We start from the raw sequence: 27,780 nt of genomic DNA, 5'->3' as shown, positions 1-27,780 counted from the left end.
TCAGTCCTGAGCATGTGATGAGACATTTCATGCACAGAGCAAGCACATAAATTAGTGAAAAACACGCCACCTGGTTGTCTATCATCTTCATGCCTCACTAAGGAGCTTGGGTTTAATATGTTTTTATTTAGTTCTTGGACTGAGACATCTGGACGTACTATCTTTTATATTATCTTTAAGGTACTTTAAATGTATTTTGCAGGATAACAGATTGTTTTGCTAACACTCTCTCAACGCCACTCCCTGTGTCAGCGTAAAGAGAGTATTGCATTAAGGGCTGTTTGTAGCCTTTAATGTCTGTTTCCCATATTTTGCTGCCACCGAAGAAAGCAAAATACATTCCTGACGAGTGAGTTAAAAGAGTCTTTAATGCAGAAACTGGCCAGCCTTGGACTCATCATCTGTCAGGCAGCCAAGAATCACAGATATAACAGAATCTCATAAAGAGAGTCAAAAATGCCCATCGGGTGAGTGTGTGAGTCGGTGACTGATGAATGAAGAAGAAACTGCACTTAAAACGCACTTCAACAAGCTACACACTGTGGATTTACATTTTCCTTTAATGCAAGTATTCCACCTTTCACCTTGACGAGAGAAAACGCGTCAAGGAGGAAGTCTGTTTTATCCTTAGACTAACAGTATCTCAGGGAAACTTAAGATACTGTGGACTATGAAAAAGCCTTTTTTCCAAAAACAAGCATTTTTCTTATAATTGCTGTCATCTTACAAAAATGTCTTGTTGCACGCTCAGGATTGATGCACAAAAATAATGCCATACACATGAGCCTAACTCGCTAAAATGTTTATGTTTGTACTAAATGGCATTCAGGGACCGCACGGTGAGAGGGAGATGAGGTGGTGTGTGACACTTACTGTCGTTAGAACCTTGATTTTCATCCCAGGTACGAACATAATCATCCTGCAGAAACACGAAGAAAACAATCATTTTTTTAGCAGCTGCAGAGAGAGAGGAGCCACAGAATTCACACTGCAGGCCTGAGAGCACAGCGTTGCTGATAGCATAACATTATTGACACTCTGTCATGATGATTTCGTTTCTGTTATCATTGCACACTGATTATAATGTGTACATTAGTCTTGCAGCATGATAATTAGCCAAGTGAGTTACACCAGGGACAGATGGGTGTGTGCTGTGCCTGTGCATCTTCATGGAAATCTACCCCTGATGCCTTTACTGTATGTGAGACATATGGCTTCGGGGGTGAGCTGCCTTTTAAGTGCACCGCCTTTCCCCCCCCACTTAATTGGAACATTAATCGTTCTAATTAAAATGGGCAAGTTGAAAGAGATTTGAACAAAAACACAGAGAAGATGGTTGGAGAAGCAGAGATAAAGACACACAAAAAGACCAAAGAATGAGTCATGAATGAAAAAGACTTTGCACAAAGGCAGCTGGAGGAGTGTTGGAGAAAAACTGGAGAGAACTGACCTCTACCTCCTGGTGAAATGACAGCAAAAGGAGAGAAAAAGAGCCAGTATTAGTGAGGAAAAGTGTCATTTTAGATACAGGGTATGACATTGCAAAGACCTCATGTTCTATTTAAAATGCCCCAAAATTCTTGTTATAACATTGAACACTCGTGAAATTAAAAAAAGAAAACACCCTTATTAAGATTTTAATTTTAAAAACTAAAAGATTAGCTGCTTCATCAGCGTTCTGTGGGTCAGAACTATGATTGGTGCAGGGGAATACGTGACATCACCTAAAACGTACCTTAAAGAAAGAAAACACAAATATAGAAATCTCTGCGATGAAATAACCAAAGGCCTTTAATATAAAATAAATACAGAAAAAGTGAAAATCATACAATGACCCTTTCTGATTATTGTCTCAAAAAGCCCAAAATTCAAAAAGGAAGGGAATCCAACAAGAGGCGGTGCAAACGTAAAGCTTTTTTGACCATATGGCTGTGTACGAAATAATAAACACAAGTGATTTCCAGATATTTACAATCAGCCCCCCTTCTTCCTTTGCGTTGACTTACTCATCACCGTAAACATTTACAGTGCTGGAAGCGTGTGCCAAACAGCTCCCTGCAAGGTGATAAATCTTGACACAACACATGAAATAAGCAGCCCTCATGAAAGCTGGGACCTTCTTCTTTGACCCTCACAGTTTTATTTCACAGAGGTAAATATTTTCATCACTGGCAAGGACTACACTCGAGCGTTGAAATCTGCCACACTGCCCTTCGTCCGCCAGCCGCTGCAGCGCAGAGCTCATCTGCCCTGCTCAATGACGGAAAAATCACTCCCAGTAAACCGGCTGGAGTCTAACTCAACACTCCGGTTGAGCTCCATGAATGATTGCTGGTTGTTTAACCATGCTGGGCCTGATGGAGTCATGCATTAACAGGGTAAGACCTCAAAGAGTTTACGACCTGGCCATTAATCTGACACCTCTCATATCTGCTTTATTGATGCTTCAGCTCCTGCATTATTGAGCAACCTCACTGTATTTGTGTTTCTGCCAGGGCCGATGAGGAAAAGTGTCCTGCTGCTCTGACAGGACTGGAAATCGATGATTTCATAAAAGAGAGGCTGCAGAAAATGTATTCGGGGGGAAAATAAATTCTCCTGAGCGTACAATGAAAGTGAGCATGAGACGCAAGAGCGCGGTGACAAGTTTGGCACACAGCAGAGGAGTTATATCACTGGAAAAGTATGACTCACAGACCAAAATTCTGAAGAAAAGACTGCCGTTTCTTTTTTCCACACAAGTGATTAGAGGAGTCAAGCTGAGAGGTGAAAACACTCAGCTGTATCCAGGAGCTCTGTGATCTACCTGATAACATCAGAAAGATCTCCTCTTGTTAAACAGAGCGGGGGAGCTAACCCTCCGCATCAAACATGGCAGATTGTTCACCCTGCTGCCGAGCTCCACAATACTGATTGACAGATCACAGCCCCTCATATCTGTGGGGGGACGATCACGACCCGATGAGCCTGTCCACCGTAAAATTGGGCTCAGCTCATGAGGAACTGCACAGTGTCACTGAAAAATAGCACGTAAAAGACAGATATCGAGGGCTGTTTGACGAGGAGAGCAAACAGGAAAGCAGTTGATGGGTGTGCGCGCGTCAATCTGACAGGTCGTGTGTGTGACTGACAGTTTTTCTAGGTAAATGTCAGCTGTCAGATGCACTCTGTGTTCACTGTGGTTATCCTCAGGGGTTTTTTTTTACCCAGTGACAGCCGAGTGCACCACTGCCTCATCAGTAACAAAGGACACAGCAATAACACTCTCATGTGGAGATCTGCGAGGGCTTGTCTGCCACATGAACTTGACCTTTTCTCACAATTAATGTTAATATCAGCCTTCTGCGGACACATCAAACCCACGCAGAACAGCAATTCTATCAAAAAAGCACTTGGGGTCATAAAATTCACGCAATAACCAATTTCAGCCCACACGGACCTTAATACCTGTTTTCATGTATGACAGCGTTTCCGTGGCCTGGACCCTCTTTATGGGTGAGGTGAGAGCTGCTGCAGAGTAAATACAAGCATCGAGGGAGGTCTCAGTCTGTAAATGTAAGCCAGTTCAAACCTTTTCTGTTTCTTGATGATAAATAAAATAGTGGTTCAGGTTTCATCAAGGCAAGGCAGGAAAGATCAGGGTTTGGGTTAAAACAACAATTGGTTCAGGAAACATTGAGGTCTGGGTTAAATGAGTGTTTTGTTAAGGTTAGGGAACCTTCGTCATCATGATTGTTATAATAACCACTTGGTTAATGTTACAGAATGATCACGGTCATGGCTAAAATAAGCCAATGCTGACTGATGGTAGAAAACAGGAAACTAACAGTGATTTCGTGTGTTAAACTCTCACATTTTCTTGACCCACACCTCCTCTGTCTTTGGACTTTGTGGCGTATAACAATCTCACACTACGTCCTTTTTTGGTCCTAACAGACAACAGTCAGAATTATTGCTGAAGCGACTGATGCTGACAGTTCTTATATGGATAGTCTCAGAAATGCATTTCCTTAACACCTGAATGGTTCATCTAATAAAGGAAATGTGCTGGCTAGTGAGGGTTTGATCAGCTTTGCAGAATAAGACTGAGTGCCACTCTAAATTAAATCTCCCTCCAGACCTCATCAAGGACCGGGCTGCATGCCCACGACTTGTGCTGCTGAAGTCCTGCCTTTTCTGTCTGTTGACAGCAAAACGTCCTCCATCAAATACAAAGAACCCCTTCAAAGTCACAGAGAGATGAGGGAGAGGCTGACCGTGTTCAATGAGGATTTCTCTCTGAGATGGAAAGCATCATTTAGCTGATCAGCGAGTGGGAAAACATTCTAATTTCAGATTAAAACTGAACAAAGGAGACTTGCAGTGGGCTCAATATTTAACTAGAATTACTGCTTCTTGGTTGTACGTCTCTGCAAACCAGTCAAGCTGCATCTTACATCCATGTCTGTCCAGAGAGTGGAGATGTAATATATGTAGTCAAGACTGAAGGAAGTTAATAAAAAGTAGTAAGCGCTGTTTCTCGGTGAAATTAACACTATCATTATCTTGACATGTATTATTCCAGTGAATCATTTCCAGTGAGAAACATGCTGTCTTCACTCAGAGACTATTTTTACAGAGGAGTACAGAGGACTGATAGAGAGCTTCCGCACATGGTGCAACGACAATCACCCGAAACTCAATATCAGCAAAAGCAATGAGCTTGTGGTGGGTTGTAATGCTTCAAATATGGATGCTGCTGAAGCTACAAACTGGAAAATACCTTCAACCTGGCAGCACAGAAGATCTTTTCGATCACCACAGTTTTAAGGTGGACATCCAATTCAGTATCTGACCAAATGTAAAATATGCTCACAATCTGCCCTTCTGCTCCTGAGTTACGGTGTTGAATAATGGCCAGAAAAGTGTTTTTGACATCACAGTGAAGCTGACTTTTGACCCTGTGGATATAAAATGCTATGACTTCTTTTATCCTGTGAGACATTTGTGTGAATATTTGTCACAATTTGCATGTGAATTCTTGAGTCCAAGTTGACATTTGGTCACTAGAACGGGACGGAGAGACAAGCTGAAAACGTAACGCCTCCGGTCGCAGCTATTGTCAGCATAGAGGCATAAAAAGTGCAATAAACATGTCTTCTTTAAAAAATACTGCAACACCAATTCATGTAGTGATGTTTTATTTTACAACAGTGAAAATGTTGTGGAAGCGCACTGCTGAAATGATCTCTGCTGGAAATTGTTGCAGTACAAAATAAAACCCCATATCTGATGAAATAAAGCTGTGAAATAAAAAATTACATCTCCCTGAGGTTGTCTTCAGCAGCGCTGCTACATACAGAACCGTGTCACTTCCTCCCACCTAGAGATTCACATAAAGACTCAGTTGCCGTTCACAGCCTCTGAGCTTTGGTTTACAGATCGCATGAGGCACGCCTGAGATGAAACAAAACCCCTCAACAATATTCACATCCTATATGTTCTCCACTTATCTTCTTGCATGCTGGGCTGCAGGGCACGAGAAGCAGGCCTGCTGATTCCTGTATTACTGCATGCACAAAGAGCTGTGAGCTGAGGCAGAACATCAAACGCTGAGAGTCTGGTCTGCCTCCCTTACAGGATGGAGTCGAGAGCAAGGCTTATGCAACAGAGCTGGGAGGACTGGGTAAGAAAAGGTGAAGCGGGTGTTAGTGCATTTGGGAAACAGATCGATGGACAAAAAAAGGGTGGAGATGAAGCAATGATGCAGAGCGGAAGTTCCCACTAGGAGTCGCAAGATGAATCAGAGGTGAAAACAGTTATTTCTACAAACTAAATAATGTTTTCATTCAGGACCAGCAGGAAGTGGTGCACTGAACGTTTGAGGGTGTATACAGGCTGTCCTTAACAATAACTGTACCTTCACTGATGAACCTTTGATATAATCATTATGCCCCATATTGTTGTATCTTCTGCGCTTTTGATGTATTTTGACTCAGGGGACTGAAATTGTAAACCGCATTTCCCATGTGCACCTGCACGTAAAAGCACAGGCGTGCTCTATTTGATGTCACTATAAGCTTTGGAATCGTCAAACATTTGCCCTGCTGAAGATCTAGTGACTGTGAGCTTGGCTTCATTATTACAGAGTGTTGCTGTTTCTAATAATCGCTCTGTTCAAAAGGAGCTGGCTGTAAATACTACGCTCCTGACCAATGAATGAATAAATTAAAATCTCTCATACCTTTTGAACATTTTAAAACATTTTATTCATGCAGTTTCACTGCTACTGGAAAATGTGTTTCTCTGTGCTTTATACTGCATTGCTTGTATGTTTATTCTTGTAAAACTAAACACTTGAATGGCAGAAAAATCTCTTATTCGCTTTTGTAGTACAGGTCTACAAGCACCTCAGGTATCTCGCAACAGGGAGACATTCACCCACAAGACACAAATAGAAAACACTAGATGAAGAATGACTGTAGACCTAACTGCAGGAGAGACTGAGTCTCTGTAACACTGGCAGGTTTTCCTGCATGTTTCCTCGCTGTGTGCTGTGGGAGCATTTCAGCAGGGGGTGTAGAAAATCATGGTAATTGCAAAATTCAGATTGTGCTCAGATTTGCTTGCACACGTAACTAAAATCAGATGTGAAATGGAGGCCAAGCACATCCAAATGCGGATTGTATGTGTGATACAATGGATGCACCAGGCTGCAAGAAAAAGTAATTACGAGCGAGAGCGTTGGCCCTACCGAAAGCCTAAGTTTGAATGAATAATTTACATATTTCTTATGCTTCACTTTGCAGATAGATTTCTATCTTAAAGCACACAGTTCTTTGACAGATGAACAGACATATTGTCTCCACCGCACTTCTGCTTACTGGTTCATACATGAGCACCTTCTTTCATACAGAAGGTCTTGGACAAAAGGTTTTAATTTATGTCTGAAACAAGTGGTGTGGCACCATAGAAACTGCGCATTGTACATAACAATTCTCTGCCTTGCTCAAGAAAGGCTTTAATGTCACTCTACACACTCGAATAGAGATGAGTGACGTCAGAAATACTGTAACAGCAAGGTCAAATACAAGACCGGGCTGGAAATTGGTCTCAATTATGTAAATGGTGAATTCATTTTTCCATTTCACTGGACACATTTTCAAAGGTACAGGACAAAAAAAGGACAGGCTTTAGTGAATTTGACAGAAATTTTGATGCGCGTTGGTGATAACTTCTACAACTTTCTTGCTCTGTCCTCATCCTTTTGCAATACGCACAGTATGCACACACAACACAAACACACACACACAGATACAGCTATAAAAATCACACTTAGTCCACAAAGTCTTTGTGCACTCACGCCAGCTCTGTACTCACTATCTATAAATAAAATCAGACCTTGTGCCTTTCAGAGCCCTGCGGGGAATACGAAAACAGTCTGCAACTCACAAGAGAATCTGGTACAAACAGCGAGAACCTTCACACTTCACTGAAAAACACCGAGCTCAAGTGAAAAACAGACACGTACAACAATGGAAAATCAATGAAATTGCCTTGGTAGGAGCTACTAAAAGGATAAGAATCAGACAATGATTTGAGACAAGGGGGGTCTAAAGCAATGTAATCGAATAAGACAGTTACAACCAGATCAGCAGCAACAGTGGGCTGAAATGTGACTCGTCTGGTGGAAAAGGCGGACTGGCTGTCTTTGTGGTGCCTCACAAGTCCCAGCATCAAGCTTACTTACAGTTCAGCTAACGCTACTAAAATTCCTCAGAAATAGATTATTACTGTATTATGTTTTTGCATCATTTGTATAAATTATTTTGAACTATTATTTTATTATTTTATTTTAACTATTAAGTCAACAATTTACGATTCATCGTCAAAATGCTTTGTGATTGGGTCCTTGGCTTCAGATAGCGTAGACAAAACAAAGCTTCTCATCTCCAGCCAGCGGATCAGCTGTAGTTAGCTGATCGGTTAAGCCAATAAAGACACCGGATGACCTGATACTTTGCTAAAAGATGGAGTCAGGCTGCATGCCCCTGGCAAAAAGTCAGCGGGATACGTGCAGCAGACATTTAAATTAGGACACACTATTGTTCAGGTATTGTAGATCTAGTTAGTCCTATGTCTCATTCTAGCATAACCCTGTTTGGGTGCTTAGCTTAAGTGTTAGCTTTGGTCTACATACTTGTACAAGAAAGACATAGATTTATGTTTATTTAATGAGCTTATGGTGTTTGTGGAGTGTAAACTTCCCAAAATCCAATAGAGCTAAAGTTATATAGCCTATACTCTGACATGCTTCCACAGTGGGAAATACCACACAGAGGATGGACAACGCGTCAACAGCTTTTTTAAAAATACATCCAGTAACCAAATAAAATAATACTGTATGAAATGCCTGTGGCCTCAGAATAATGGTAGCTAGCTAGCCTGACATGCTAATGGTTGGAGCTTTATGGCAGAGCAGAAAAAGCCATTGCTTGCACTGTTGCTCTTGTATTTTTGCCTCTGGAATGGGTCAGAAAATGAACCAGCACTGCTTCAATATGTGGTGAAACCCTGGAAGTCAGGTTAAGTCTGACCAAGAGACCTCTTTCATAACAAGCATCCCAGCTCCAGCCGCTGTGAGTTTCTATGTGTGCATGTATCTGTACGTGCATGCGTCTTTTTTTCTGAGTTTTATTACACCAAATGCTTTCTTAACAAGCTCTCAGGTCCTCTTAGCTACTAAAACGTCCAGATCTACACTGTTTACAACCGCTTCTTTCTTCCACACTCTATTGTTACTGCACCTACCGGAGGTGAGCTTACTCTGGCTGGGATTCAGTCTGGCTCAAGCCCAAAGGTAATAATACTTGGGTGGCATTTACTGTAGGGACAGCCGCTGCCACTTAGAGTTATTGTTAGCTTTAAAAGAAAGAAAGGGCTGATTTATTGAACCTGTCTTAGAGAATCTCAAAAGCCATGCACAGTCTCATAATAGTTTAAGATGTGTAATGCATTTTCAAATGAGCGCTAATCATGAGACAAACACAACTCTTGAGTTTCAAATTGTCCCGTTTTGCATCTGAATTCATACAAGCTACTATCACACTAAAACTACAGCATTTTGGGGCTTTTACTGTTGCTGACAACTGGGCTGTTTTTTTTGCAGGTTTTCTAACCACAGGAGGACATTGGAAGTAGCCCACAAAGAGCTCGTTACAGGCACATCCCTGGATGTCAGTTGTTCTCTGCAGCAAACAACCTATTTCGCATACGACTCCCATGTGTAGCCAACACAGAAGCAGGTCGCCGCGAGAAGTCATGCGTGTGAAATGCAACTGCTGCCATGCAGGGACTTTTAGCATCTGTAAGGAAGAATGTTGTACAAAAGGATGCTTTAAAAGGCCTGTGTCCTATTCTGCAGCCATTAGTCACAGCTGAATGGAGAGTTCTGGGTGAAGATGCATCTATTCAATTTTGTATACAATTGCACCCGCTAAGAAATTGGATATTTATCACCTTCTTCGCTACTTAATAAGTCCTCTCTGTCTCTCTCTGCGGCACCTGTGCCCTTCAGCTGTGGCTATTGTACTGCAGTGGGAAGCAGCTGTAGCCGTGCAAGCAGGGCATGATGAAAGGCTGTTTCTTTTCTTTTTTTCCCCTCTAGCCTACTCAATTACAACCCACCTAGGCCTCTGGTAGCCAGCCAAGGCACCCAACAGTGCACCAGTAGTCTGTCCAAACCCTGAACAAGCAGACCATCTCTCCCCAAACTGTCGGAGGTGATCGAGATGCACTCCATCTGCATTGCCAGCAGAGCTCTGGATGTTTGCAGACTCATGAAGAAACTGGACTACGATAAGAACGATTCATGCCAGAGCACACAAAGCATGACCAGATAGACTAATGGATTTCTGATAAGCTGTTATCATCATTCATAGCATTAACGCATCACGGACAGTCTATTCTAACATCAGAAAGCACGGGGTAGTTGAGCGGCTGTGTGATAGGAAAGCCGGGCTGAGCGCAGGGCTATAGTGATGATAATATACTGTTCATCCAGATAGTCTTTAATGGAGTATTTGGCTCGAGCGTTACAGATGCCATTATGTACAATTATGTTTCGTGCACTATGGTGAAATGATAAAAAGGAGCACTGACAGGCAATCACGAAGTGTTAAAATTGCAATGGACTGAGGCCAGTTTAAGAGCAGGAGAGGCTAAAATCAAGCAAGCCAGTACGAGTATCTGAAGTAAACCTTCTGTCAAATGTTTTTGCCAGATTGCCATAACCTGCCGCAAGTACTCCCTGCATTCTGCATATTTAATCCACTGGCATTGACAAGGGATCTGATGTTTTTGTGCTGGCACCGAGTGTTTTCTGTTCCTCAAAAATGAGTGAATGCATAACAGGTGCAAGCAAGATTGGTGCTGTGTGGTCCAGAGCTGGCGGATTGAAGAGGTATGCATTTTGAAGATAAGGATTTACAAGACACAGGCCGAGAAAAGGAGAAAAATATTAAACAAAAATCATAATCATCATTCCTTTCATGTTCATGCTGGCGCGCATGATGGATGCTGACAATAAACAGCCTCCTCCTGGGTGAACTTGCATCGCTATGTCCTAATCACCATCTATTTTTAGGCGCATATCTGAGTTTATCTTGAATCAACAGGAATAAAACATCAGACCAATTTCATGGTTTAGCAATTTCATGGACATTATCATTTTTACAAGGGAGGTTGAGCAAAAAAATTGAATTTACTGTTGGTTTGCCTTTAGTAGACATACCAAATTGGCTCCGCTATGCGCAAAACGCAGAAGTCTCCAGCCATTTCATTTCACACTGAAATGAAAACAGACAGTGCCTCAACTGGTGGGATGATCCCAGCTGACATCCAATTGTTCCTACGATTGAGTCTTTGAATTTCCGCGTGGCGGACAAATTTTATTCGGCATCTGTTCTTAAAAAAGGTGTGTAAAATAAAAATGTCCACATGACGAATAACAAGGTGTGTTTTTATTGTCATTCTTGCAGTTTTTGTCAAGCTACTGTATGTCTCCATCTTTTATTTGTGCATTACAAAGCTGTCTATGTTGAACTCCACATTGAAGCTGAGACCTTTGTGATTGGTCACCCTGAATGATGAATTAACCACAACTGCATGTTGTAGCCATTTTAATGTGAACTAAAAGTGACTAATGCCTCATAAGAATTGGCCAAATAGCACCAGGGAGGTGAGTCTTCGGGTTAAAATAACAGCTCTGCATTCAGTTACCATGACTGCCTTGCCTGTTCTCATGTTTTTCTTTTTTTTTTTCCCCTGGATTTGGTGCATTAGTGGAATGAAATGTTGAGTGCACCTGTCAGATTAAAGGATTGAAGGTATCCCATTCTATTATTTGTTGACTCTAACTGTTAAATCTAATCTCCTTGTCTTTCTGTGAAATAAATTGAAGTATGGGAGCTATTTTTATTGGAAGTGAAAGAGCCTCTTATCCTGATTCTGCTTTTACATTTTGTAGGAGAATAATAAATATGAAATATTTACAGTGCGCCTTCCGCAGCCTATGCATTGTGTGTGTTTCTGTGTGTGTGTGTGTGTGTGTGTGTGTGTGACGGCTTGTGTGCATCCGTGCGTATTTGTGCACATGTGAAAGGGAGAATGAAAGAGCTCATCTTTCATGTTCTGCAGCTTTGATTATTGCTTTCCAGTGCTGGATTAATATTCAACACCCAGCTCTCAGAGGACCGTGCAAGTCAACATCAATTTGTGCAATCTGAATACCTATACAGTAACTGTGTCATTGGCAGTCCTTTATACATCAACCAAAGAATTCCCAGAGATTAACTGCTAATTTTCTAGTTCAGATTTCAGACCAACACGACGCAACACCAATTAAATGTTCATTACAACGGTGATCAATATTCAGCGGCTCTCATTAAGAAACATCAAGAAAATACTCGCTGGTTGCATAAATGGAAGAAGTTTACAGTTTTAACAATAGGAAAAAACTCCTGATAAAGCGTGTTTCCATATATTCCTCCCCCTGAAGCAGGACTGGTGATGGGGATAGAGTCATCAAACCCTCAGCGATACACGCTCCGTTTCAACACCATAACACAGAGACCGCTGTTGCTACGGCAGCAAGCTGAAATCAAAGCTGTTTCTATTGCCGATTCCCCCGGGAGGTTCAGTAGTTCGCCTCTCTGATGTTTCCCCTGTCATCATCATCATCATCACCAGAGACACCACCACCACCGCCACCCCAGCCCTTTAACGCAACAAAACATAAACGCAACAGTCCCGACAAATTCACGCTTCTGCGCTTGCAAGTGCATTACAGCGCGCATACGCACTCCCACATTAAAACAATCACCTCTGGGAATAATGATCATGAAAGAGACACAGTGTGGAGCTGAAGGGGCTGTTTGTGTTGCACAGCAGCTTTGATGTTAAATTGAGAAAAGAGGGAAAGAGGAGTAAGTGACATCTTTATATTGGATGGCAACCCCTTAAGCAATGTTAAGAAGATGATCCCATGTTTTCCCCAAACCATTTACTGTACATCTTAAAGATGCTCCTCCGTGTGTGTTTTCATTCACTCTTGGAGGGAAGGGTTTTTTTTTTTTTTGCACAGGCGATCATGCTGTGCTGAATTCAGAGTAAAGTTGCTGCTCTAACTAACATTTTGGATGAAAGCTGTGCAAATATAGAGCAGCATCCAGTGAGTTATAATCCCACAATAATTCTGACTTAATCTTTCCATGCCCACAATTTCATTACCTCCCTAAGTACAGTTCCAGAGGACATTCTCTTTAAGTAATCACAGTCAAAGTAATCTGATCCCAGAAGGGACGGCTGCCAATTTTCACCTCTTCTTCAGGGAGTTGTGATTTCAGGAATCCTATGAATGCAGATCAAAAATGACACCAAAAGCCTCTCTAGGATGGTTACCATTTAGAGCGGCTCCTCCTGAGAAGACTGCCATTGTCCTCCTGCAGAAGCTCAAGATGAAGCCAGCTGCTCACATTTCAGATCCAATAATGATACCTACTATCACATGCTGCAACCACTCTGGATCAATTAAAACCCAATTAACAAGAGTTATATGGAACATAATCCAACTGCGCTATTGTCCAAATCCTATTGGGATCATTAGTAATCATCTCACAGAGCTGGAGGCAAAACTCCATCCATACATTTACAGACACAGTCATATATCACTGTGCATACCCTGCAGGCTTTAATCAATCCCCGCAACACAGTTCAGTCTGTTCAGTAGGTGAATATGCATATCAATCAATCACAGCCCGTCTGCTCTAATTGCTTAATTCTCTTGTTTGTGAAAACTCCTGGGACACATCTGGAAACAGATCTGAGGTAAGCCATATTAAGGGCAGCATGATGGAAGAGGTCTATACCGCTCCTGCTGAGCAAGTGGGACTAAAACATTAATTGCGTATAAACAAGCAAGGGCTGATACAGTTAAAGTGAGCAGAGTGTATGTGGTTTGTGTTTGCCACTGTAGGTTTATTTTGATCTATAGCATTCCTGGCAAAGCTTCTTACCTCTCATTGAAACTCTCCAATTAAACATCACTTAAGACATCCCTGAATTTTGAAGAGGAAGCCAGAAAAGTACAACATCCAGTCCCAAGCTATCCAATTCACATATAATATAAAATATATGTTGAGCCATTTTAAACAAAAAATCTAGCTAAATGTGTAGGCTCCAAGAAGAGGACATTCATTGAAAATAAGGCATACTGTAAACATAATCTCCCATGTAGACTTTTTCCATCTTCTTATTCTTTTTGGCCACCTTACAGAATATTTTCTTATTTTGAAACATGTGCTCAAAGTATGTGTGTGTTTCTACTGTGTGGGCTATGCTCCAGCACCAGCGGCACCAAGTTTGTGTTTATTATCAGGCCAAGAAAGTGTGCGATAACTATTATTGCTGTTTCTAAATGGCCGCGCGTGCTTCCCCATCAGCGCATCCGATACCGCATTACGGCGCATCTCTCCATCTGATCTACACGGCGGACTTACGTCTCTGAAGCGATTCCAGTGCTTGATCTTGCGGCTGTACTGTGAAATGGTGGACAGCCACTGCTCGTCCTCCATGAAATTGCCCGTTTTTTCCGCCTCTTTGACGCTCCTCACGTCGGTCTGGAAGGTAGAACCCGCGAGCATCACCAGCGGCACGAGAAGGCACACGATATCCGTAATTTCCACCATGGTAGCGGACAAAAACACCTCACACGCACCGGTCGTCGGCTTTCCTCTTCTGGGAGGGGGAGGATGCTGAGGCTGGATTGAAACTACCAACTGATTAGCCTATAGGATGCTCCTTCTGCTGCTGGCAGAGAGAGAGAGGGAGGTAGAGAGAGGTAGAGGAGGGGAGAAGCCTGTTTGGTGGTAGTATTCAGGGTAAATCCCGGGGCTGTGTGACACTGCTTGGTATGTTTGGACGGATACGTCACAGACTTATTTGCATTCTAATTTTAATTGAAGTTGATGTTTACATGCTGTACCCTCAAACGCCACGTGACGCGTCCAGGTGGGACAGCTATGTGGGGCAGTCTGAATTCAGGCTGCAGAAACATTATTTCCATTATCTAGCAATCTGCAGGATTATTTTCTCAAGTGACCGGTGAATCATTTGATTTATTAATTGTGAAAATGCCAGTTTCATGAGGCCAAGGTGATGACTTCAAATTGCTTGAGTATGGAATCTGAAAATATTAATTTTATTATGACATAACACAGAGAAAAGCGGCAGATCCTCACAAATGAAAAGAGAATGTTTTGTATTTTTTCTTTGAATTAACCTGAATGATAAATCAATTATTAAAATTGCTGTGCATTAATTTTTCTGGTCATTTTCTCTAAGAACTTTGACTTTAGTCTGATTTAAAAGATAATAATTTTGTGAATGCCACCCATATTCTGATATATTTGTATGAATATAAAACATAATATTTACTTGTTTCTTTATATACTCCTTATGTAATCCATCAGTCAGTCACAGTGACAGGTTCACTCAGATTTATCAATTATTTCAAGCTTTGTTTGCAATTTCGAAGTTAAGCTGCATTAAAGTGTCCAAATTTACTTCAAACACACTGTTCCAGTGTAACATGATTATGAGACAATACCAAATATCTTTTTTAACAAACACAAAACAGTATTTTTGTATTCATGAGATAGATTGTGACATAATTTAAAGAGCTGTAGGTTTGATTTGCTTTGCTGTCCAAACAGACTTTGATGCTCCTCATCATAGCAGACCAGTTGGCTGTTCTCACACAGCAGGCGTTTCAGGTCTGTTAAGAAGCACAGCTGTTAATAATGACATTAACGATGGCTCTGTTCCATTTAAGTGTCCCAGTAAGCCGTGACAGTGGGCCAGCATTAGCATCAGAGCTGGAACTGGAACACCTAAATGCAACACAGCCATAATTAATGTTATTAATGACACGTGCTATTCCTGCCATCACATGCAGTGGAAAAAAAACATTTTCTTTTGCTTAATCAACACTTCTGTGACACAATCTTAAAAGAAACTGAACAATTAATGACTTGTATTAGCTTGTGATGTTACTGTGAGCCTGTGGTCTATATTTGCATTAGACTATACAGATGTTGTTTTGATTACAGAATGTCCACCCCTGCATAAAAAGGGAATAACCTGCCCTTCCTCTCAGAGGGAAACATACCTGGCTAAAATTGGATCGTAGACTAGATGAAGCTGGGAAGGCGAGGTCTGTGCTGCTGCATACAACATAAAGAGGCAGGTTCTGGATTAGTTTGCTGTTGATCTCTGGTTTGCTATGTTCACATGGCCCACAGATAATGGCATGTTTTCTGGTACATTACTGAGAAGCTTGTATCTGCCCTGCCTGCTGCATCTCTCCCCGCTGCAGTCTCAGCCAGTCCCCAGAGAGACATACTGAGTGACAGCTTGTAATTGAAATGCTGGATTAACTGATGCCATCTTTATTTCATCCTGAAAAGAGTGTCTTTGAGGCCCTCTCAATAAAGGCATGCACGTGGCGGGGCGTCGTCTAATCTCTCAGCTGAACTCAATCAAGTTTATGAGCAGAGATAAAGAGAGGGGAAGTTATTTAAATCGAACACAATGCAGACATTGGGATGTGATGAAATCAGTGTCTGAAAGCAACAAAGCGTGATCTAATCCAAATATATGTGATACATATAGCAAGTGCACTCATTTCTACAACACAGCTATGCACTCAGATTGGTTAAAATTATTTATGTGCGCAAAACAACAAATCTGCATAATGTAGCTGGTTTGGACTACACTGTCTTCAGTTCTTACTCCCTGCTATAAACTAATGTATGTGTAAAATAATAATACATTTTAACACAGTGCTCTGCAGCTGCTGCAGTAAGCCTGCTGCATTTTCAGTGACATTAATCAAACTAAGAGCAGCGAGTCAAATGAAGCAAAATGGCAGTGTGATTAAAATTATGCATCCTTTAAGGCACATATTAGGTGAAAACCTTGAGGCTGCTGCACTGGGATTCAGGCACAGTCCCAGTCATGAACCCACACACAGATGTGGTGTGACAGTCACACAGCCTGGATCCAGAGAGAGGAGGGCAGAATGTGGCAGGCCAACAATGTTCACATCATTTATTGGAGCCAGTTAAAGAGAAAATGGCTGAGTAATCCTAGAGTCACAGAGCCATAGGGGGTTTCAGGTAATCTCCTTATAAAAGCAGGGGAAATACTTCTTCGTCAGTCATGTGAGCGTGGATTCCCCATGTCTGATGCTTTGTGAAGCAATGGGAGGGAGTCTAATTTTGATGGCTGGATGGCCGCAGGGCAGAGAAATGTAAAGATCAGATGATGCTCATTAACAAAACATGTTGGCTACTGACATCAACGGGCGCCTTGTATTCCTATAGACACGCCGTAATGCCTGGTAGCCATAAGGCACAAGCTACTACTTTTTATGGACCTGAAAAGATGCTACTGAGAGAAGAAATTTATATGGCTGTTACAATTTAATTCACTTAAAAAATGTCCATGTTATTAAAGTTTGCACTTTCAACATTTTCCGGGAAATATGCTTATCAGCTGTTAGTAAGCTGTTGAGGTGTTGTTAAGCGACTTTTGTTGGACAGAGCCATGTTAGCTGTTTCAGCATTTGTGGCCTTTGTGCTAAACTGAGCTAACTGGCTGTTGGTGCTAGCGTCATATTTAGCTTACAGGTAGCCTATAGATCTGTATCAATCTTTTCACCTCATTTTTGGCTAAAAAAGCAATATAAGTATATCTTCCTAAATGTTAGCTATACATTTAAGGTAAACTAATATAAACTAAAATACAGATTTAACATTAGCATGTCCTGTAAAATATGGTAAACAGAGATGATATCCAGAATGCTTGAAGATTCAAAGAGCAGACAAAAGAGCTCTGCAAGTCTTGTTTAATTCAAAACCAAATACAAAAAGCAAAGCATTGGCAGCATTGCTAAATAATGCACGTGGTTCTAAAATGAGAGATAGCTTTGCTCAGGGACAAGTCACGGTAAGAGTACTTATGAATAATGATCAGGATCTTTTTCTCTGTCTGATGTCATGTGGTCACAGTTTATTATGTATGCATTGACTTTGTCACTCCTGCTCCAATCACTTAGCAATGCATCAGGAAACCTGATGACATGCAATCAATATATATATAATAAGGCTCATTCACACACACACACACACGACAAAGCCTAACTGGAAACTACAAATAATCCAGCTCCTTTGGGTGCTTTATGTCAAGATGATAGGTAGTGGAAATAATAATAGCCTATTTCTCGGGGAAATATATTTCCATTCAGTTCTCATATCTTGTCATTGATGACAAGAATAAAAGAAAAATGTAAATATGGTAGAAAGCACAAATACAGTACTGTACATGCATGAAAATCATTGGAAGATGAAACAATGTGTTATGCGACATAGAAAAGGTGTATAACGATGCATATAATCACCAGGCAGGAGCTGTAAATATATATTGATTTTGTGCACTGTACATGCATTTGATGTTGTTTATAGCTTGTTTAATTGTGTGGCTGTGTTGCACGACACCACCTTGTTGTCTTTGTATGGTTTATTGCAGCGCCTGCACACCTTCTTTGAATTAATCTTTTTTTTTTAATAAAATGACAGAGGTGTTAAATTTTCTTTGGAAACATTTTAAAAAGTTCATTTGTATCAGAGGGCTATTTCAGTCAGTTTGAGCTTAGCTTGTAAAACAAAAGTCTTGCTTTTCATGTGACCGTCCACTTTCCCTAATGCAGTGTTTCCCAACCACTGTGCCTGATTAGTGCTCTAAGGCTTAAAGCACCAATCAGGTGAAATCTTCCTGTGTTTTTTCCTTCAATGTGTTCAGTGTTCAACTAAACAGGCCCAGGTTTCATACTGAGTAAGTAAATTGAGTAAATTGAGATTAGATTTTCATTATATTTCAATAAATATACTTTTTGTGACATTTTTGTTTTGTGGTGTGCCTTGTGATTTTTCTAATGTAAAATATGTGCAATGGCTCAAAAAGGTTGGGAAACACTGCCCTAATGTACCCAAACCATAAGGAAACCACAGACAATATTTCTAGTTCAAGGTCAGCCAAAAACAAAGAGACTAACACTCCATTAAGCTGCAGTTACTTTAAAAAAAAAGAGGGCTTTGAAACTGGTGTGTAAAGCGTTAGTGCTTTGATAAAGAAGAGTGCGTCTCAGCAAAACTTGCCAAACATCACAGTTTCTCCTGCGCCCCCCCCCCCCGAGAGCGCAGGTCTGTTTCTGCTTCCTCCAGCAATAAATCAAAATCTAAATGGAACGCCGTCCCAGCTCCAACTTCAGGCGACGCGGGCGCATGAATCCAAACAAACTCAGAGCTCAGAGCTGCAGGGTTTCCAGGTAAAGACGGGGCTGTGGTGACAGAGCAAGGAGAGGCTGCATGCTGGGATATTTACCACAGATATGGAGTGACACTTTATTTCTACTTTGGTTGGAATCATGTTGTCTGAGTGGCTGACACCACCCCACTTTATATGTCATGAACTATGATAAAAACCTGATGCAACCAAGATTGTTCCACTATAGCTTCAACAAAACCTTTCAGCTGTCACAGTGAGATGGACCCTGCTCACAACAGCATGCTGTTGCTATAGTTACAGCCTGGCAAACACAATCCAGGGACCCTCGTACCCCTTCTTGAATTAATTAACAACATGAGCATATTCTAAAGAGACTGGAGAGGAGGGTTGTGTCTGCACTAATTTGGGTGTAAGTATATTGCATTTCCATCTAAGTGCCTCATAATTTGCTCTGGTTATTTTGACACCATTGGCCTAGTGAAAAAAATGTTCCTTGGCATGTAAAATAGTTTCTTTTCTTCTTTGTGATTCACTCCGGTGCACCTCAGATTAAAGCACATTGTTCCAGAAACAAAAATCCATTCTTAACAATCCATTTGCTGGTAGATTTATTCTACATGAATTACATAGCCTGAGGCTGGCCAGCCTCAACAGCTCTCTCAGGCCTGTTTGAATTGTAAAACACAGCGCCTGTCACGCTTTATTTCCTCTTCTCCATTTTACCTTTTTTTTTCCAATGACATGGCACAAACACTATTTTATGCCAAACAGTGTAGCCTAGAAGCTTAAGCTCACTTAAGTGCAATATTTCTCATCCAGATGTGGATTGCAGTGACACATTGAGGAAGTAGAAAAAACACAGTTGTGACCATTTTGGTGCACGCGCACATGGGCTAATGCATGTGGAAGATTGTGTGTTTATAGGCATATTCACTGGAAACAATAGGTGCACTGGGGCATAATCATTGCACATACAGGCAAGCACACACAACGCTCAGGTTGAGGCGTCTTCATTGCGCGGCATCTGAAGGTAGTACAGTGGCGCCATCATCTGCTTATACAGCGTATTACATCATGTAGGGAAGGCTAGTCCTACTATTCCCAGTAAAGCTGTGGAGTTAAATAAAATGAAAGCTTAAATCCATCTAAATATATTCATAAGCTCACAATTATATAAACCAGTTTTACCAGTATCATCAGGCTGAGCATTTCTGCCAGCATTGCAGATTGTTTTCTAGCAAAACTGGTCAAACAAATTTTGCCCAGCGGTACCTGGGCTAAGTTTTAATGCGCAGCAAGCCTTATTCATCTGGGATACTTTAATATTGTTTGATCAGCACTCCACTGAATTATATCCAACCGGTCTATGTACTCTCGTGTCTAACAAAAGTTGAAGCACAGGGAGGTCATTCAGCTCTGCGAGATTTTAAAATCATTTATGATATCCCAAAATCTCATGCTGCAAACGCCAGCTGATGATGCAGAAAACCTCGATCCTACGCAGCAGTGGATTGTGTTAAGAGGTGGGGGATGGTCCGCGTGTCGGCCTACGTGTTTCAAGTCAGGAGTCAGGAAAGTTGATCCAAAAGTTCAGGTCGGCTGCCTCTGGAAATCAATTTCTCTAACAAGAATAACAGATTTTTTCAAAAATGAATGAAGACTCAAAGATCCATCATCACCACTATCACACACAAAATACACCGAAGCACACAAATAACAAAATCACTGACACTAAGTGAAACAATTAACACGTGCAGGCTCAGTGCGTGAAGAAATCCCATGTTAACGTACTTTAATCACAATAATCCATCACATCACTGAATTCACAGTCAGAATCGTAAACAGGAGCTTTGTAATCACAAAAGCTGAATCCTACTTTGTGATGCATTAAAAAAAAAAAAAAAAATCCAAAAATCATTTGTCAGCACTCACGTTTCCGATCATTTCAAGACAAAACACGAGGTCTACGTGCGATACGTGTCAGTTTGAGCTGCCACTCACGTCAATGAATCTTTCCACAGCTCTTTCATCATTTCTCCCTTTTTTTGTCCCCAAACTGAGGGGGTGTGTCCTTTTCATTGTTTCATGGATTTATGGCGGCGGACGTTGATTGGCCAGCCGGTTTGGCTCCTTGAATTCATGTTTGTCAGTCAAATTAGTTTAAAACAATATAATCTATGTGTACAAGTTGGGTTGGGGGTCGATCACCCGCAGGGTCGGGTGGGGGGACAGGCCGTCGCCTCATCAAAAAAAATGTTACCAGGCAGGGTAGAGAGCTGGGAACGTGAGCTGAAACCTCATTGGTTAAGAAATACAATGGGGCGGGGCGTTCGGGCTTGGGTATTTAACGCTTTGTTCCATTGTTGCAGAGTGTGTTTTCCAGCTGGTCTGGCTCAGGAGGTGGGGGGCCGCCTGTTAGAAGATACCACTGCACTTTTTAACACTCGGATCTTTTTAGTTTGTTTGTGAAAATGTCTTTTTCTTGCAACCACTCTCTGGACGGCAGCTTTCCTCCGTCTCCAGCGGAGGACAGGGGTCCAAAGCGACTGTCCTGGGGCAATCTGCTGCAGAGGCTGACTGAGCTGAAGGGGATCAATCAGAGGGTCCCAGCACATCATCAGTGCAGCAGGAGTGAAACTGGTGAGTTTAGCAGCCTTTTGTCTCAGGAGGCTCTATTGTTGATTCACACTCTAATAAATATGTTTTGTGTATTTGTACTCATTAAAAGCTGGATTGTAGAAAGGCAGAGGCTATTACTGATACCCTCCTTTGTTTTTTTTAGTGCATCCTGCACTACCAGACAAGACTTTAACCTGCTGTCTTTTGTTTTAGGATCTGTGGCAGACATGTCCCTCTCAGAATCAGACAGCAGTTTCTTCTGTTATCCTCTGGAGGAGACCTTGGCTACAGAGGTTGTAGCAACCATAACACAAAGCCTCAATGAAGCATCAGACACCCTGGGCTGCTTCAAACTCATCATTCCTGACTGTCTCCTGCACAATATCAGCCAAGAGCTGCTTCATCTGGCTGTCAGCGAGCCTTGCGGGCTCAGGGGGGCACTCATTGACTTGTGTGTGGACAAGGGGGACCAAGCCCCACTATGCACTGTGGACCAGGTAGCAGTGGACGCCACCCTTGTCCCAACCTTTCATGTGACCCTGCTGCTGAGGCTTGAGTCCAGTGGACTGTGGCCAAAGGTTCAGAAGCTCTTCAAGGGTACCGAGTCACCACAGACGCCTGCACGGCACAAGAACACTCTGACGCTCAGTACAAGCTTCAGGGCTATCAAGAGGAAACTGTATTGTTCAGGGGAGCTGCTGATTGAGGAGTGCTGCTGACCAAGCGCTCCTGTCCCTGATAGTCATATGTACTGTGAAAGGAGGTAGAAAATATCTTACGGCTCCAACACGTTGACTGGCACTGACAAGATGGTCCAGAAAAAACACGTTCGTCTTTGTTAGTGTGTTGTATGTCTCATGGCAGCTACTCACCTGGTTACAGGTGACTCAACAATGAAGGCTCATGTCTGAACATGGGCCAGTGTCTTTCCTATGAATGTAAAGTCCCACCCTCAAGGGAATGGCTTATGTATTTGATAGTCAAATATAACCTGACACTTGTGTGCTTTGTATTTGCAACAACTAAAGAAGAACCAATAAATTATTTTCTATGAATTTGCTGTGAGTTTTCTTCTAACTCATAAACAATCAATGATATCATAAGAGTGTGAATGTGTTTGTAACCATGCTAGCAGTGGGACAACAATCGAGTGTTGGTCCAGACATATAAAATATAACATAAATCTTGAAAAATCTAATATATGGAGATGATGAATGCCAGTGACTTTGTGTCAACAACAGGTTCACATTTGTGGTTTTCAGTGAAATGTTTCAGCAACTACTGGATGGATTATCATGAAATTTGGTTCAGACATTCATGTCGCTCTCAGCATGAGCTTTAATAACTTTTTTTTGTCTTGTGCCATCATCAGGTCAAAGTTGTGAAAAAAAAAAAAAAAAGGGTTTCTGAGCAAATATCCGCAAAATTAATGATCATCAACCATGGCTGTACACTGAGTTTAGTGGTTATTAGCAAATATTACAATGCTAACACCTGAAACTTCACATGGTGACCATATGGTAAATGTGATGCCTGCTAAGCGGCAGCATGCTAGCATTGTTACAGTGACCATATTTAGCATGCTGATGTTAGCATTTAGCAAGGACAGCTCAGAGAGTCACTAACAATGATGTTGGTTTGGATTTGTTGAGAGAAAATACGCACCAGACAACCATTGGACAAATTTAATTCAAAGAAACCTTCATATAATTTTAGCATGTTAATTTAATAAATATGGTTTACTTTTATTTGTGCAACAATTTTCAATAGTTATGATCCAACAGGCTACAAGCAAATCCACATAATAACATTATAGTAAATGATATTAACTCCAATAAACCCTGCACTGTTAAAAGTAAAATGAATATTTACATTGGTAGGAACTATAAAAATTACACACTTTCCTTGTGGGTGGCTCAGACATCTGTCTATGAGAAGGCCATGAGGTTTCTCAAAATGTTAAAAAAGAAAACAAAAAGACTGGGACAGAGAAAGCTTATCTTAGCAGCTTCGTTTACCGTTCAAATAGACAACTATGCTCTTACTTTCCGCCGTGACGACAAGCGGACTCTCACCGTCCTGAAGACACTAGAGGAAGAAAATGTCAGCACTCGACTCAAAGCTTCTCACAGTTCTACAGGAAGTCAATCTACACCGAGTTGCAGAGAGGTTCCCTGATGAGGTCTGCTGCCCACTGCACGTAAGGCATTTTTGATTCTCTTGGTTTGCTGCAGAATTATGCTCCGATTTGAGTGGGCTCTGACCGATTTCTTCTAATTTGATTCAAGTACCGACGAACCTGAGGAGAACAAAAGAATCACTGGTAGTTACGCAGCCGTCACTCTACACAGGATGAGCTTTTATTGGATTCCTACAAGACACACTTCTGCGTAAATCATTCATTTCTGTCAGTGGAGCAGCTAGAAAGAAAAAGATCATACTGACAATTTTGCATGTGTTAGCCGCATAAGTGTTTTTAAAATGTATTTCCTACCTTCCAGGCTGCTGTAAGTTTTGATTTACTTTGGTATTAAAACAGCTTAGAGGCCCAACCCTTGTCGGCTCTGTCAGTAACCTTTATTGCTGCCTTCTTACTGGTCAAAGTTCTGTCACCACATGCTAATGCAGCTATGAGTGGGACGTGCTTTAAAAGCTCTTCTTGACAGAGTCGTAAAGTGCTTGTGGGAAACCCTGACATCTGAGACAACGCAGCTGACTCTTTAATATCAGATGTCAGTCCCTGCTTGCAACTTAACGTGCATCAACAAGTTACAGCTGACTAAATGCTTGCTGTAACAGATAACATATTGGAGGTGTGGGGTTTTAACTCTAATGAATGGGGACAGCAGCCTGGTAGGCAGGGAATCCATCCAAAAACGTGGTGTGCTTTGGAAAACTGTTAACTGTCATGAAGAGTGGGTGTGTGTGATCTGTAGATAGAGGGATAAAACATGCAAAACACAGGAGTCTTTGCCGTTCATTTACTGTATACAGCAGCAATCGTACTGCAATGTCACCGTGAGGTTTGTGGCAACTTACCCGTATGTGCGCAAGTGGTTTCTAGCCATCCAATATAACCTGAATCTCAGATAGTCTGGAACAGCTGGGAGTCCCCATTCTTTGTGCCCTTTGGTACAACTCAGAATCCCCAAAGTAACGAGCACGATACAGTAAGCCTTCCTCTGAAAGTACAAGAGCACAATATGTCAGTACGCTGGGTCTCTATCAACTACTCATGAGTCAGTCAGGTTTTATTAGTCTTTTATGATAGCAAATTAAATATCTTTTTGGGTCTTGAACTGTTGGTCGGACAAAAAAACGCTATTTAAATAAGTAAGCTTGGGCTTTGTAAACTGATTGATTGAGAAAACAACAGGTGAATCAATAATTTGAAGAACTGTTTGGTGCAGTTAAACTTACTCTGCTGCTTCTCCTTCCAGCAGTTGTTTCTGAGGTTGGAGATATAGTCTTCCTCTACACTTCTTTCCACATTCTTCAGGTTATTCCCGGAAAATTCTTCATTGAAACGGTCTCCCACATAAAAAGGCACCTTCAGGTTTGATGTATGCCTTTTGTGAATATGTCCAGCTGACCTGACGTAGAGAGAAGATATAATAACAGAGTGAGACGGACGTTGAGACATTTTCACACCACCTTGGAAAGCTCTCCGAGTGACCACTTACGGGCGGTAGCTAAGGCTGTAAGGAGGCTGGGTGACCATCATCTGGCTGAGAGCGGAAACAATGATGAGGATTAAGATGGGCATCAGCTGGACAAACAGAGCCAGGCCTCCCTGTGAAGACAGGAAATATATTTGATTGCAGATTAAACAGCACATCAGCTACTATAAAACTCTTAAAGTGTTACAGACAGGACTTACATCTCTCTGTTGTTCTCGTCTTTCTTGCCTATTGTGATGTGCAAAGTGCATTCTTCCATTTCTGTAAACGTGAACGTTACCTAGAAAGAATTGAAGAAAATAAAGATTACAAAAACACAATGTTGCATTGTGTTGTGCTGCAACTCTTAGCCATGTGAAATCAAGGCCTCAATTACAGCTCAGACTATCACATATTCAACCAGACAGAGCTGAGCTTGCGGGCAGACCTACATTCTCAAAGAGATGGGTCAAGTAAACCATGTTATTTAGTTAGAATGACCATTTGCAGGGGAGTTTCTTTGATTTAGACCCGTCTACTCCAAATACTACAAAAAATAATGAGATTCACAGGCAGCTTTATTTCACTGACTCTGGTCAGAGAAGGATTGCTAATAAGGGCTGAGTGGAGCCAACAGGGCGAGACCCAGTACAAAAACCGGTGACAGTAATACAAGGCCAAATGATTGCCAGCCAATTGTTGGCTTTGTGTGTTAGGAACAGTTTGGCTTTCTGCTTTCCAAACAGCAACCTAAAAACCGCTCTGGGACATTTTCAGTTTCACCCACATAGTCATATAAGTTAATTCTCTGGTTAGGCAGCACACAGTTCAGAGGACTGGCTTGCTCTCACATTAATTGGTTTACCGAGGCATATACACGTGTTACTCCAAACATGAAAAACAAAATATGGCACTGCACCAATGTACAGCAACACCCTGCCTGGCCATATATTGATCCAACCTCTACGTACTTGATGGGAAGCCTCCACCAAAGAACATGTTGAAGAGGTCCTCAGGTGAGATATCTGCTTCAAAGTCACGATGTTGTCGGTGTCTGCTTGGGTGTGATCTCTCCTCTCCATACTGATCATACTGCCTTCGTTTCTCAGCGTTACTCAGCACGGCGTAGGCATTACCAATAGCTGAAAAACACAAAAAAACCCACACAAATTTGCACTTAGTAAGCAAACATTTACATGTCCTTCACAGAGCAGAACTGGAAATGACTTTTAATTTACCTTTAAATGCCTCTGTGGCTCCAGGTGCATGGTTTTTATCTGGGTGAAACTTCAGAGCCAGCTTTCTGTAAGCCTTTTTAAGATCCTCCTCGGGGGCCGTCTTTTCAACTCCCAGAATTTGGTAATAATCTTTGCAGCTCTTAATCCTGCAAAAAAAACAGATTATTATATCTGTTAATTATTAATATTTTATAGATATATAATATATATCAATATTTAACTTGCACTTTCATAGTATTTCTGAGAATGCAGTTTTCTTGTTGTTTAAATCCCTCCAACATAAATCATATTTCATTTATCAAACTACGTATTGTCTGAAATATCCTATCCTTCCATAGCATCCCATTACAAATAATATTTCTCACTAAAACTTCGTGACATGATCAGTGCTTCTAGCTGGTTGGTCATCGCATATTGACATTACAGGTATTTTCTCAGAGACCACAGCCCCCACCTCACGACGGGTTGAATATACTACAGAATACAACCAATATGCCGTCACAATATTGACTAACATCAGGGTACTGAGTAAAACATGTGCCTCTTCATTTAATTAGCGCTACTCTGTCGTTTGTAGTACTACGAAGTGATTAACGTTATTAATAAAAACAAAAGAACAGATCCACATGTTCACTGACTTTCTGACAGCTTCCAGTTGCTCTGCAGTGTATGATTTGGTTGAGTCTGTGGCCCTCTGTGCGGACACATCAGCCTCCTCTCCGTGGCCTCGGTGCCTCATAGTGGGTCCGTCTCCGTTCACAGGACCGCCATTCTCATCTGGAGGCTTTCCATTCCGCGCTAACGACTCCAGTAAATCTGAAAAGAAAGTCGTGAATATTAATCAGGGATCCCACCCGAGCCTGCTTCCGAATTAGTAAGCTAATTCACGAGCGTAATAAGCTAATGGTTAGCAATGTAGCTGCTAGTAAGGACGTCAATGATGTGAATGCTAACTGTGGATAAGCAAGCACCTATTTAAGACATTAAATCACCAAATATATTACGGAAATCGCGGGTGGGTGGACTTAAAAACTACAAATACCAGCTTCTGTTGGGAGCAGCTGGTGTAGCGTTAAGACAGTAATGCTAACGTTAGCTGATTCGGTTTCAAAGCGACGGCCCACCATCTGACATAAAATCCCTATCGAAACAGACGTTTATTCGACGTACTTTTAGCCTGATCTGTCGGAAACAGGCGCTGTGCTTTCTCCAGAAACTTCCTGGCTTTGTCCTGCTGATCGTTGCTGATCGCAATTTGAGCTATTTTAATGCACCGCTCTGCTTCGTCCTTGTTTGAGTCCATCGCGATACAGCGGAAATGTTTACTTGCCCTGCGACGCACGGAGATGACGTTGACGCTATGTGTCTCTTAATTAATA

The 27,780-nt window shown here is 41.6% G+C and overlaps 3 protein-coding genes across 3 annotated transcripts in view; 1 reads left to right on the top strand and 2 right to left on the bottom strand.

Annotated features, from left to right (window-relative positions):
• spock2 (SPARC (osteonectin), cwcv and kazal like domains proteoglycan 2) overlaps positions 1-14,355 on the bottom strand; it is a 28,444-nt gene extending 14,089 nt beyond the window's left edge. The window contains exons 1-2 of the mRNA XM_070977611.1: positions 14,037-14,355; positions 874-919 (exon numbers count right to left, since the gene is read on the bottom strand). Coding sequence (XP_070833712.1) covers positions 874-919; positions 14,037-14,225 — 235 coding nt within the window. The 5' untranslated portion in view covers positions 14,226-14,355. The remainder of the gene's footprint in view (positions 1-873; positions 920-14,036) is intronic.
• A 6,897-nt stretch (positions 14,356-21,252) lies between these two features.
• Positions 21,253-22,557, top strand: LOC139340943 (DNA damage-inducible transcript 4 protein-like). Its single transcript, XM_070977097.1, has 2 exons — positions 21,253-21,525; positions 21,718-22,557. The coding sequence occupies exons 1-2, from the start codon at positions 21,357-21,359 to the stop codon at positions 22,221-22,223; spliced, it is 675 nt and encodes a 224-aa protein (XP_070833198.1). The 5' UTR covers positions 21,253-21,356; the 3' UTR covers positions 22,224-22,557.
• A 654-nt stretch (positions 22,558-23,211) lies between these two features.
• dnajb12a (DnaJ heat shock protein family (Hsp40) member B12a) lies at positions 23,212-27,722 on the bottom strand. The gene is made up of 9 exons (XM_070977096.1): positions 27,572-27,722; positions 27,040-27,217; positions 26,402-26,547; positions 26,135-26,305; positions 25,385-25,464; positions 25,188-25,297; positions 24,925-25,097; positions 24,544-24,686; positions 23,212-23,803 (listed from the first exon to the last, which is right to left on the bottom strand). The coding sequence occupies exons 1-8, from the start codon at positions 27,702-27,704 to the stop codon at positions 24,565-24,567; spliced, it is 1,113 nt and encodes a 370-aa protein (XP_070833197.1). The 5' UTR covers positions 27,705-27,722; the 3' UTR covers positions 23,212-23,803; positions 24,544-24,564.
• Positions 27,723-27,780: the final 58 nt, after the last annotated feature.

The sequence above is a fragment of the Chaetodon trifascialis genome, chromosome 13, assembly GCF_039877785.1.
Source record: "Chaetodon trifascialis isolate fChaTrf1 chromosome 13, fChaTrf1.hap1, whole genome shotgun sequence".
Lineage (NCBI taxonomy): Eukaryota > Metazoa > Chordata > Actinopteri > Chaetodontiformes > Chaetodontidae > Chaetodon > Chaetodon trifascialis.
Note: the sequence above shows the minus strand (reverse complement) of the source record. Positions and strands in the feature narration are given on the sequence as shown.